The 13,658-nt window shown below is 38.5% G+C and overlaps 2 protein-coding genes across 19 annotated transcripts in view; one reads left to right on the forward strand and one right to left on the reverse strand.

The window, feature by feature from the left end:
* Nucleotides 1-1,562: 1,562 nt before the first annotated feature.
* On the forward strand, nucleotides 1,563-3,168 carry LOC112434873 (uncharacterized). The gene is made up of 3 exons (XM_076883711.1): nucleotides 1,563-1,595; nucleotides 1,828-1,923; nucleotides 2,093-3,168. The coding sequence occupies exons 1-3, from the start codon at nucleotides 1,587-1,589 to the stop codon at nucleotides 2,330-2,332; spliced, it is 345 nt and encodes a 114-aa protein (XP_076739826.1). The 5' UTR covers nucleotides 1,563-1,586; the 3' UTR covers nucleotides 2,333-3,168.
* A 7,783-nt stretch (nucleotides 3,169-10,951) lies between these two features.
* Nucleotides 10,952-13,658, reverse strand: part of chl1b (cell adhesion molecule L1-like b) — an 81,855-nt gene continuing 79,148 nt past the window's right edge. For 17 of the 18 annotated variants that reach the window (XM_076883718.1, XM_076883712.1, XM_076883715.1 and 14 more), the window contains one exon: nucleotides 10,952-12,787. In XM_076883718.1, the coding sequence (XP_076739833.1) occupies nucleotides 12,583-12,787 (205 nt within the window). In that variant the 3' untranslated portion in view covers nucleotides 10,952-12,582. The remainder of the gene's footprint in view (nucleotides 12,788-13,658) is intronic. The other variant, XM_076883724.1, reaches the window with a different exon arrangement.

Raw genomic sequence — 13,658 nt, forward strand, 5'->3', positions numbered from 1 at the left:
AAGCATTATCAGGCGAAGGGTGCGGGGTGGTTTCCTAATATTTTTGCTGGGAGTTGGCAGTCCTATTAGTTAGTTTAATATTTCTATGTACTGTTTAGAATACCTGAATAAGGAGGATGGTGTAAGTTTTTTAGGTTGATCAGTATTGCTGAAGTATAAAATATTTTGGGTGCAGTGTATTTTTTGCATACAGGTATAACAGAATAGCTTTAATGTTTTGTTTTTAAAACTGAGTATGAACTTATACAAAATGCAGCAAAATATTTATAAAAACAGTTTTATTTATTATAAAATACACTATATCGGATTCATATCGGCATCGGCAGATAATCAAATTTATGATATCGGTATCGGACATAAAAAAGTGGTATCGTGCCATCTGTAGTTTGCACAGAGGCACAAGTAAGATTTGTTTTGTTACAAGGGAGTATCATGAAGTAATGCACTAATGGCTTGGAAACGGTAATTGTTTGTCTTTCTAAAGTTTATTTTTTTTTATTTGTCTTCCTTTTCTGGCAGATTTTCTTCCCCTTATGTGTTACTGTTTATTCAAGAAGATGGTGTTATTTTGGTAAGTACATGCAAATTCCTTACATATTTATCACAACAGTATTTGTCACAGTATTGCAGGGACAAGTTTATCTATCTCATCTTAAGGGTTCTTGTGATTATTAATATTGATATTAATTAATATCAATTAATATATATGATTAAATTTCTTTTATCCAGGACAAAAGAAAAAAAAAACTTGCAAAAGTGAAATGAAAAACAGGAATTTAGTTCTTGTGAGTTAAGAGGATGCAGAGCATAGGGTTAGATGGAGGTGGATCATTCACTGTGGTGATCCCTGAAGGAAACAGCCAAGAGAAAAAGGATCAGATTGCAAAAAAAAATGTGGTTTGTTTGCATACATGAGTCTTTACGGTACCCACAGGACTCCTGAAGTATAAGTACTCTGAAGTTTGCAGAGCAATTTCAGAGATGTTTGGGGCTTACATGGCAAGCATGTTTTTAGTTGCACATCGAAATTTTCTCTGCTCTCTGTTGCTGATGGCAGAGTTCTGCCCCGCTGACCTCACAGGTGAGACACTCCCACCAGTGGACAAAGAGCACAGGAAAATGTGTTGCCAACCACCTGAAACAGACAAATATCTGCTTTTTAAAACCCTTTAAACCCGTTAAATGGACTGATGCCATTCATTTCTTCTTTGATTAACAGTAGTAACATCCTTCATGCACTGTATACTAACCCATATGATAATCATGCTTTATGAAGTGATGGCAATTGCATTGTAGCATTTAATGAAGAAATAACAAAATAATCATACCAATGATTAAGCGCCAGTCTTCTTTTTTTCTGTGTGTGTGTGTGTGTGTGTGTGTGTGTGTGTGTGTGTGTGTGTGTGTGTGTGTGTGTGTGTGTGTGTGTGTGTGTGTGTGTGTGAGATACAGGTAAATGCTGAATTCCAGTGTATTACAACACTTCAACTGGAGATGACCTTCGCGGCACAGTTAGACAGAATTACACCTCAGTTGATGACAGTTTTCCAGAAGAAGGGCAGAAACTTGCCCACCACTTGCAGATCATGCAAGAGGTAAATCTGAATATTGCAAATTCTATTTGGATTTCTTTTGTCTTAAGTGGCAGGTCACTGGTGAGTCCAATAAGCCGTTTTAGGTGACCAGCCAAGCAATCTAAATTTTGAAATTTCATATATAAATTTTATTTACTATGTTTGAACTGACATATGATAAAATTTACTTATTGCGAATGTCAGACATTGTTTTTTTTCCAAATTGGTTTAATCAGCAACTCTCTTTAAACAGGCTGAAAGTGATGTTAAAGTGAAAAGGGAAGCAGTTCTCAGGGCACTTTGCCTCTACCTTGGTGAAGAGGACGGAAGCCTTATTCGGGAGTTCTTTGTAAGTCATTTAAGTCATTGTAAGCAAGTCATCTATACACACACTTTTTAGATAGATATCTGTGTGTGTGTGTATTACACACACACACACACACACACACAAACGACTAGATTGGAATTTAATTGTAGAGTTAATTGTTTTTTCTTTTACCTTTTTATTAAATGTTTAGGACATTGAAGGAGATGATATCCAGAGAGACCTGAAGAAGCACACCATGGGCATTTATGTCATCAACAGGGAGGATGGACAAAATGGACATTATGATGACATTGGAATATTTGTTGAAGGGGAGATAGTCATGGACAACATTGGATCTCTGGCCCAAGCTTGTGCATTGATGCTTGGAGTAATCTATGCACTAAACCTAGCCTTCCCCAAGGAATTGAAGGACTATTATGAATTCATTTAGAAAGTGTTGATGGGATTCGATGGTGAAAAGCTCTCCTCCAAAGTCTTTGGGCTGAAGAACAAAATTGCTACTGGATAGGAAGATTTCTAAAATAACACATCAAGAGAATGCTGTTATGTAAATTACCAATGACTGGTGCTCTTGTGAATAGGAGTGAAACTCTTGTACAACCATCATTTGTTCTGTGTTATGTTTCGATTGAACATTTTAACTTTCAATAATGAATGTTTCACGTGTGGTACATTTGAGTAGCTTGAAGAGCAACTTTGTAATTATTCAGTTATAGCTGCTGCCCTGCGTATAATCAGTGTTAACTCAACCGGATTAAAAAAAACAAAAAAAACCATTCATGATTACCACACTGCAGCACACTGGTAACACTTTAAAGACTATTAATTGTTTTGAAGCGAGTATGTTAGGTCAGAAAATATGTAAAACATTCAGAATCTTCAAGGAAGGACTAGAATGGAAAGACAGTGGTCAATAAGCAGTAAGGAAAACACAAGTTTAATTTTAAGTCTAATTACCTTATTAAAATGCAATTTCTAAATATGGATCGCAGAACAGCAAGTCTGAAACTGGTTAGTTTGTGGATGCATCAGTTTCTAATTGTGATACATTATACTGCTGGTAGTGTTTTATTCTTTTATGTAAGGAGTTTGTTTGTTTTTTTCTTTTTTAGAGGAAGAGAAACATTGGTTAACATTTCTCTTGTCTGTTGTTTCTGTTTTGTTTGAATACAGCTTTTTAAAGCTACTAGTTCATAGGCAAAAGTTTTGTAATTTGTATTATACAAATTGCAGCAATTTCCCTTAGAGATGTGGATTCTTATTCTGTTTGCATTAATAAATGATGTGAAAGAATGTTGTAGTTTTCATTATTGACGTTTTTAAAAACTACAAATCAGGGTAAGCAATATTTTTTAAGTAAACTTAACTTAATTGAAATAGAGAGAAATTAACAATTTGATTGATTTGAATATAAGTTTGGGACATAAGTGTAAAGGAAACAAATTATTCTGGTACATTTAACACGACCTTAGTTGGACTTACTAATAATATTTGACTAAGACGTATCCACAACAGTTAAGTTAAAGTAGCTTAAAAATATATGTTGGTTTTACTCGCTTAAATTAAATTCAGTGTACTTAAAAAATATTTCTGGATTCAAACAAATTTATTTCGTGCAACCACTTGTCATAAAAAAATTGAGTAAATTGAACAAAACATTTTTTTCAGTGTAGCTTCTAGAAGTGCTAACACTTAAATTACCTGATCTGAGAAATGTCACAGCCCAACAGGCCCTAATTTAGTTGCACAAATACGTCACAGCCCTGTGTGCATATTCAACTAGGTGAAAAGGACAAATCAGGAATTCAAAAAAAAAAAAGAAGTTTTGCTTCATTTCGACTCCCTTTTTTTTAAAAAAAGTTGCTGCTCTCAGGGTAAAAAATGTGTTGATGAATGAAGCTCTCATACAAAGTGAGTTGCTGACAGTTTTGGAGACCTAAGGGAGCAATTCATTTGCAGCACAAGTGTGATATGTTGAGATCAGTCCCACAAATGTCCCAGACGCCTGAGCACTTTGAAAGAGTAGCAGGCCTGTGCTGGCACTGGAATTTCAACAGCACTCCAAGTAAAATGCTGGTCTACAGAGCAGAGCTCCTCACTGCCACTGTGATGCAGAATTTCTCATCACCTGATTGTATGAATCAGACATCCACTGGTTTAATTTCTACTTCTGATGTATGATGGAGACTGCAGCAGGCCAGGAAGGGGCTTTACATTTCTGTCTCTTGAGGAAACAGATCAAGGAATACTGGAATGGCCCGGGGGGAATCATGGCCCAAAACCTGGCAGAGCCATCAAAGGCTGGAATCAAACCAGAGTTATGTGAACAGTTGAAAAGGTGCTTCATTAATGCCACTACAAACTGCTGGAAGAATTAATTCATGAAAGTCTATTTTAGGAACACTAGAAACTCTTCAAAAATAGTATGTAGAGCTTCTTAAACTTCATTGTTGATTAAAGACATAACAATGAATAATTGGATTTAGTGCCGGATTCATACTGTAATACTCCACCCAAACATGCAGAAATCTGCATTATGAGGCCACCTGTCTTTCAAGGAGCATATTGATTATTGTGCAAAAGTCTCAAGCCACATCCATCCATCCATTCTCTGCCACTTATCCTTTTCAGGGTCCCAGGGGGAGCTGGAGCCTATCCCAGCTGTCTTTGCATCCAAGGAGTCAGATTTTCTTATCATTTTTTCTTTAATTACTTTGTTACTAGCAGCTTATCCTGCAAAAACACATTTTTTTTCCCATTTCTTTAGCTGAGACTGTGAAAAATGGAATAAAGAAGGTGTAAGTTGGCACATACGGGTATATATTGAAATGAAAGTATACTACAAATAAGCAATTGGAGTTAAAAAAAAATCATGGAATCAATTTATAGATTCTAAACTTTTGACTCATCAAAGTAGCCGCCTTTGGCAGATATAACAGCTGAACACACCCGTGTTCTTTCTTCAATAGAAGTCAAATATTCTTCAGAAAGTTCTTCCCATATCTGCTGCAGAAGTTCCCATAAATGTGACACTTGTAGGTTGCTTTGCTTTCACTCTTCTGTCCAGTTCATCCCAAACCAGCTTGATGTGGTTTAAGTCTGGAGTCTGTGCTGACCACTCCATGTTTTCAAGCTTAGCATCTTGTTCTTTTTTCCCGAGGTAGTTCTGTCATAGCTGGACTCGTGTTTTGGGTCATTATCTTGCTGTAGGATGAACCCCTGACCAACTAGGTGCATAGAGGGTACTGCATGGCGCTGCAGAATGCTGTGGTAGCTGCTTTGGTTCAGGCTGCCTCTCCCTCTGTACAAGTCACCGACCCTGGATCAGGCAAAAAGTCCCAGACCATCACACTGATGCCACACACTGTGGAACCATCCTTTCACCTACTCGACGGCTCACAAAGATCCTGTGTGATGAACCGAAGATTTCAGATTTTGATTCATCCATAACACCTTCTTCCAGTCTTCAGTAGTCCAATGGCGTTGTTTCATGGCCCAGGCAAGCCAAGTCTTATTCTGAAATCTTAACAAAGGCTTTCTTCCTGCAACTCGTCCTGTCAAACCTGCAGCTCGAAGTCTTCTCTTCACAGCTGAAACTGAGACTTGCTACTACGACCACTATGAAGCTGTGCTTGAAGCTGTTGTCCTGTCGCCTATCACACAAGCTGTTAACTCTCAGAAACTTGTCCTCTGATTCAGTTGAGGCTTTGGGTCTGCCAGACCTCTTCCTGTCAGAGTTTCCCAGTTTCTGAGTCTTTGATGGTGAAGGAACTGTACTCACTGACACCTTGAATTTCTTTGCCATTTCTCTGTAGAAAAGACCTACATTTTATGTGTTATGATGGTCTGTCTCTCTTCCACTGTTAATTGGTTTTTTCTAACCATTTTATATCAATACAATTCATTCTGCAGTACAATACTGTTCAACTGATGCTCACGAGGGTATGATACCACAGTGTGTTCCAACTTTTATGTGTTTTTATGCAGACAGAGGGGGTTGTAAGTATTCCAGAAAAGTTGAAGTACCTGTAGGAATTGGTAGCACCAGCTTTCAAGGCTTGATCAACCTTCATTGCTGTAGAACAGTTTTATAATGTCAACCCATTTTGTTTTCCCCGAAAAGGTATTTTTGTATAATTCTGAAATGTACATTATGTATCTGCAAGTCATGTCCTTGCAGATACTATTCATATAGGACAAAAATACTATTCAATAGGAATAGTAGTCAGCAAAGACCTGATACAGGAAGAGATCTGGCCCTTTAGCTGATCCATCTATTGTTCATTCAAAAATCAGAAATGCTTGCAGTTGAAGGGTGGATGTGAAGAAACCGTTCTGATGAAAGGGAAACGAGGAGGGAAATGAATAAAAAATGGAAATTTGTGGTTTAAAACATAAACAATACATATAGAGGAGCAGTGAGTGTCTGCAGCCGTCTGTAAAACACGGTCATGAATTGGGGCTGCATTTTCAGCCAGTGGTGCTGGAGATCTTATCAAATTTATAGAATTATGAAAACATAAAAGTACCATCAGATTTTGATCCACCATGACTGTACCAGTCAGATGCTTATATCCAAGATCTAATTGGCAAATCTTCATTGTCATTGTGGCAGAAATCCAAAACACACTGCCAAAGCAGTACAAGCATACCTAGAAAAACACAAGTAGAAAACCGTCAGTCATCAATTGGCCTCCTCAGAAGCCCGGAGCTCAACATTAATGAAGCGGCGTGGAATCATCTCGGCAGAGAACAGAACAAAAGTCCACCAGCATCCAAAGAAGAGCTTTCAATGTCCTGAAGAAGAAGACAGGAGAAAAAAATGACTAGGAGCATTCAGGCTGCGCGACAGACAAATATTTATTTTAAGCCTTGTTAGAAAAACAGCTTTTGCCTTCTATAGTATATTTGCATGTATATTTACACATTAGGATAATTCACCGAACCTGTTTACCATTTCCCAGGCTAAATATAAGAAATGGTGAGTGGCTGGCATCAGGTGATACTTTTTCAAATATTGGGTTAGTATAAAAGTCCAATTCTGTCCCTACAAGAAAGTACTTCCTATGGCTATTGGATCTCAAGTTAACTATGTCAAGGGCTAAAAACATACGTATGTTCAGAAGCTGTGAAAGGTACCTACTTTAGCAATATTTATAGAGCAACATTTATATTTGTTGATAAACTAAGCTGCAAAACTGCCACCAGAAGATCAACACTGGTCTCTGTAATGTACAAACCACAAGGGTATGAGTCAGCATGGTCTTATTTCAGAAAGTATCACCCCACTGACAAGACATTGTATCCCTAAAGATATAATAAGGTACTTTAATTTCTGAGTGTGTAGCATGTGGCTGTGTTATCACCTCCCCGCTAATTGGAGCCAGTGTTTCCTTTGCTTTGGTGATGTCAGCCTTACAGCATTGTTTCGGGGAACTTAGGGGGGAAATTTATATCGAAGGATAAAAGAGTCCATTTTTCCTCTTTACTTAATGTGCTTTTTTTTCTAGCACAAGACCTTCGAGGCAATTCTGACGTTCATTTGAGACTTGTATTATTTATAACTTTGATTTAGATGAAACACTGTTGGAGTGCTTTGTCTGGTGAAAAAAAAGGCTCTCTCACATCACTGCAGCTCTTAAAACTCCACCTTGTGGTTTAAGTCATTGACCCTCCCTCTCCTCTATTCATCGTTCAACAAATGGCGATGCCCGGAGAGAGGCTTGCCTCTATTCTGCTGCGCTTTCCATTAGAAGTACTGACACACAATAGAGCATTTTTAAGCCTTTGACATTGCCATTGTAATGGACTGGGGTCATGGCATGATATGTAGGATGTAATGCATAGAACGCTGGTTAAGTACACACTGCTGTTCTTTATGGCTTTCAAATTATAGGGAAATCTTTTCACCTTTGTCCAAGGTGCTGCTGCACAGGAGTTCACATGAATTCATTATCCTCGAGTTAATCATGTGACCCCGTGACCCAGCGCACACAGCGCAGGGATACTCATTCATATATAGCAGACCCAAGGCTCAATGACAAAGCAACATTTATTGGAAAAGCTGTAAATTGAAAAACACACAGTCAGAGGAACGTCGGCGCTAGTGTCACTGCTGTCACCAAGTGAATTCACTATATGGATTTCAGACTGCTCTGTGGCTATTTCATACTACGTGATTTTCACAGGTTGTTTTTTGACACAGCTTAGCATAAAGACTAGAATTGGACCGGTCTGTTACTGAACTACCGCTTGAAGCTCTGTGCTGGTGCCTTATTACCTTATTTGGTAAGGTTAACCTGTAATTCACTATGATAAAAACTAGAACTCTAATTCTGAGTAGCCTGAAAAAAGAAATGAATATTTACCAGAGAAATGGAATGGCCAATTCTTTAACCACAACTTGAATACAGCTGAATGTTGAACCAGAGAAGGGCACCCATCTGTCACTTATAGCAGTGACTCCCCTCAGCTATGTATAACTTTAAGCTTTCAATAACATATTTGCTGAATGTTCCTCAAAAGTTAAACGAATATGAGCTGTATATGTTTAAAACACACTGATAAATAACATCTTAAATGCACATTCATCATGTCAAAAATGAGAGATATGGATCGGTTGATTAACATATGCTGACTGTATTTCTTTCAGGCTAGGAGGAGAGAGCAGAGGAGAGGAAGAGCGCGGCAGATTGATGAGACTCCATAAGAGCAGGAAAGGTGAAGAAGAGGCAGACAGAAGTGACGGAGTTTAAAAGGGGCCAAGATCGTAGAATAGAAGCAGGAGCTCTGGGACCAGGGTTGGTAAAGCTCAAAACTGAACGAAATCATTTACGTGTCAGCATACAATCTCACAAATGACTGCTTCACCAACATCTTGCTTTTATGTATTTTTTTCTGAGGTTCTACGGCTGCTGCTTAAAAAAAAAACATCAACAAAGGTGAAGAACACACTTTTTAATTTCAGCATCAACCTGATTTGACCTTAAGGTACCCCGGTGTCTGACATTTTCCATAAAAAGAACATTTTGGTAAGGTTCATGGAAAGTTCAGGGTTTTGGATAAAACTTGTAATTTTAATTAAATATTATAAAAAATCACATAAAAAATGAACACTAAGGGTATGGAATCGACAAGACTAAAATACATTTAAGAGGAAATACTAAATTATTGGAACCATGATAAGTGGATGTTTATTATAATGTTTCCGGTAATAATATCTTGGGTAACTATGACAACTCTTAGATCTAATGCGTCTAAGCCCAGTGCTCAAGAGAAATGCTGAATTTTAGATAATAGGAGAAAAACCAGTGGGCATTAAGCTGTCGACAGAAGCAATACAGATAAATATAATGTACCTAGATGGAACCGAAAAGTGCTTTTTCAAACTTTCCATGATCATTTTGCGTCTTTTCCCCTCAGTGAAGCAGTCACAGTTAGAATCTGCTGTGCAGTAATTGATCCAAAGTAGCCTCAGCTGCAGGTTTCTAAGTAGCAATGGTATAAACTATCAAACTGCTGCTTTCAAACAGCAGGGAGAATCCTGACAATTAGAATCAAATTTGTTGATTTTCCAGATTGAGTGTCACAAGAAGGCAGACATCTGAACCATAAATGGACATTTACACAACTCACTCAAATGTGATTATGTGTAATGTTTCTGTTGCTCTCTTGCCTCACATATAAATAACAAATAAAGATTAAAAATCAGAAGCATCTCCAGCCACAAATTCCAGAGTTATAGTTATACTTGCACCATCTATAAAATTCAATTCACTGTGAATGCAAGCATTGTATATGCACAGTTTTCCTGCATATACAATACCTGCATGACTTGCTAATACTCAGAGGAAAACCTCTGAGTATCCTCTATTCACATCTATAAAGGGGATTCATAATGTGTATGGGGCTGGGGCAGAGATATCATCATGCAAATGCACTACTAACATTTAAAAATAGGTGTCTGCTATCTATCATGCAGTGATTGTGAGACTGATGAAATTGACATTTTTCACATGCTCTCCTAGCACATGTCCATTTCCTCATGCAATGGAAAACAAATTCCTAACTGATATCATCAGCACTTGTAGCACACATGGACACGGCGGAGCAGACTTATTCAGACCAATCAGGTGAAAGTGAGAAGTGTCTACAAATTGTAATGTAAAATTACAGTTTCCCACACAGTATAAATAGTACAAAAATAAAGTGTCCCATATTTGTGCTGGTATGTGCGCATATACTGTTGCCTAGCAATTATGTGCAAGCATCTCAGGTTATGTTGCAATGCAAATTTCTAATAACTACAGGAAATAATTCAGTAACGCAAACGTTAGTCACGGAGTTCCACATGGTTCTGTGCTGGCTCCATTACTCTTTGCATTGTACATGCTTCCCTTAGGCAGTGTTTTCAATATATCAATTGAAATTAGCATTTGTGTGTCGCATAAACTTGTGAAAAACCTTCAATGTTGCACCAAGCTGATAGATTCCAAGTGTTTGTAGCCTACAGTGTTTTGGTAAGCAATGTCTCTAATAGGAATTTCTGTTTTTCACTAGCTGTGATGCAATTCGCCTTTCTCTCCAGAGAGCAGTGTTCTTCTGTTGCACAATTAAGCTCTGTAAATAGCTCACCCAACATTGATTGCGTGTGTACAGACACATCTAGCTGTTCATATTGTTTCCAGAGTCGAGGACCTTCGGGATGGCTACCAAAGGGTCCATTACCAACACCTGAAGGTTGCACGTGTGAAAACCGCAGCCGCTCAGCGCCGCAGTTAAAGCAAACCTGGCTGAGTGATGACAGAGTATTTGAGGCAGATGCGAGCCACACAGTGAGAGTCCTCACACTGACACTCTCCACTCCCTGCTATCAACCATCAGACATGATTACAGCTCCCGCTTCTTGATCCAGTGCCTGGCTGAGCCCACTGCTTTGATTTCTCGAGATTCTCTCCTACAGCCGAAGTAATCTAACAAGATGCTCGACTCAGACAGAGACTTGACCCTGGTGTGGTATTTGTTAAAGTCATGCTACAAATGGGAACAATTTGTCAGACATCTTTTACTTTATTCAGATTGAATGAGGACATTTCACAAGGTAGTTCTTTCTCTCAGTTCATATTTTACTGATGGCTGGAGGTAAAGGCAGAGACTTCAGTCAGGAATTCGTCTGCAGGGACCTACAAATAGTACCACGGGTAGCGAAAACATTAATAATCTCCTACCAGTGATGGCTGCGACCAGACAGACAGTCAGACTATTACCCAGATGTAGGAAAGTAAAGCAATTTAATAACATTGAAAAACACCAATTAACATTTATAACATGCAATGCAATGAGTGAACTTTTACAAAACACTGCAGTTTTCCCGATCAGGTTGCTAATGTTAATGAACAACAGAAGTGATTCTGTTTTGGAGTGGCAGCATACTCAAAGTAGGGCTTAACAAAACCAATATAACACTTTACTATAGCACACTGAATTACCGGTGCAGGTGGATGGCAAATATTAAAACCAGACTGAGTAATCTGATTGACAAAAAGAAGCCTGTAATCCATTGCAGGTACTTCTGACAGTGACATAGCGATGCCACAGCTTCCATTTGCAGGATACAAATAAAAAAAATAAAATAAAAAACCTTAGCTTTTGTTGATATTTTTTCATCATCTCTAAAAAATAATTGACATTGTATTACTAATTTAATAAAGTAGCAGGCCCTCACTAATGAAAAGATCAACACATCCTTCATGTTTGTACCATATTGCATTCCTAAGTTTTTCTTTGTATGCTAGGGCTACTTCTTTCCCCTATCTCAGCTTTATTTTTAACAAACTGACAATAAATTGTATTGATCTGCTCATTCTTGGTTTGTAAAACTCAACACACTGGTGGTTAAATCCAATTTAATCAAGACTGGGTTATGCGTATAGTTATTTAATGATATCAACCTGTAATAGATTACATTTCTGAAACTTTTTACCCCAAATCTGCTGAAGCACCGCTTGGCTGTTACAGTAAATGTGTGATTTAAACTAACAGCTCAAATGTTTCTAAACAAGGTACAACTAAATAATATATCCTAACATCACAAGGAGATTCAGGAGCAGGAAGTGGTCTTTATAATATGCAATGATATGTGAACTGTCTTATTATTCTGTCAGGTATAAAACCACTGGAAAAAAATAAGTTAATAAGCAAACCTTTATACACATCTTACATCATATTCAATGAATCCATTTCAAATATAAAAGGTCAGTAATATACGTTCCAATTGAAATATCAACTTGATATCCCCACTTTGTCTGTGGCCTGCTACAAGGTGACACCAGAGGCGAAGCTGCATATAACGATGCACAGCGGAGAGGGGAGTACAAAGAGTACTGCAGCTGAAGGAAAGGAAATAAAAACAAAGCCCTCTAAAATTTTGAGTAATAATAATTATAAAAAAAGACACTCCACACATACAATATACACTATATATACACCGTATTTAGTAATGGTCATTCTGTCGCAACTTAACAAAACAGAGCTGTATAAAATGAGAATGGCAGTGTGCACTTGGCAACGACACATTACGTTTGACACAGAACTTGCGCTCCGCATGAATAATGTCTGTTTCCTGTTTTTCTTTTTTTGTTCCGACAGCTTTCGTGGAAACTGGATGGCCCGTTCTGCTCCTCATGCCGGGGTCTGAATGGTGGCTTTGATCTCAGCGGACGCCCTCTTCTCCTTCCGCCCGGCGTACTCGCCGATAAAGGAGCCGTCTTCGTTGAACTGCGCGTCCTCATCGCCGTAGTCCACCAGGCTGTCCCCGCTTTCCACTGCTTTGATCTCCCTGCTCAGCGAGTGTTGGCTGCCCTTCAGTGGCTTCTCGTCATTGTCGCTGCGAGAGAAGCACAGTGGATTTAGAAGCACCTCATTTCACCCATGGCTTCACTCTGTAGCTTGTTGGAGAGGACGGGGCTGCTGCCTCTACAGTGAGCCTCTGTGATTGACATTATCCTTTACCTCTGGTTGACCAATGGTTTATAATCACAAAGATGCACGTGTTGAAACAAAATTAAAACATGAGCATACGCGCCTCATTTGATCAAGTGCCAACTGGAGAGCAAATGAGATATTAGGAGGTGCATTAAACTGGTGCTGGTGAGGCTACACACATGCTGTGGTCTTGTAATGCAAGACAACAGTGAAACGATTACAAAGGATGTACTGTGTAATATTGTCATGGGAATTCTGCTGACAGAGCTTTTGACATCAACTACAGGAGCACGGTGGACCAGCTAGCTTTTCATGAATTCAACCATAGCCTGATTCTAAGGAGATTATGGAAGCAACTCTTTAACCAAACTTCATGAAACGTGATTGGCCAAATGAAGAAGCCATTACATTTTTGGGACAGGACAGAGCATTAGATTTAGCAGAGGATGTGAATAGTTTCTGAGAGCAGAAAATGATAGATATGCTCGATAAATATAGATGTCGAGACAAAAACTGATGACTTTTAGCTCAGTAAAGTGAATAGCAGCCACCTTATTAAAAACTTGAAACTTTGGTTGGGGCCATTTTCTGTCTGTCCTAGATTACAGTGACGTGATTTACAGCAGAGAGCAGACTTGGCACTCAGTGACTTGAGTAGAAATCAATGGGAGTATTCTAAAATGCCTCTGCCATCTAAGAGCCAATCACCAGCCAAACTGGGAAACATTAGAGTCATGCTGCTGCACTGTTGCATACGCTCAGCTGAAGTACAG

The sequence above is a fragment of the Maylandia zebra genome, linkage group LG5, assembly GCF_041146795.1.
Source record: "Maylandia zebra isolate NMK-2024a linkage group LG5, Mzebra_GT3a, whole genome shotgun sequence".
Lineage (NCBI taxonomy): Eukaryota > Metazoa > Chordata > Actinopteri > Cichliformes > Cichlidae > Maylandia > Maylandia zebra.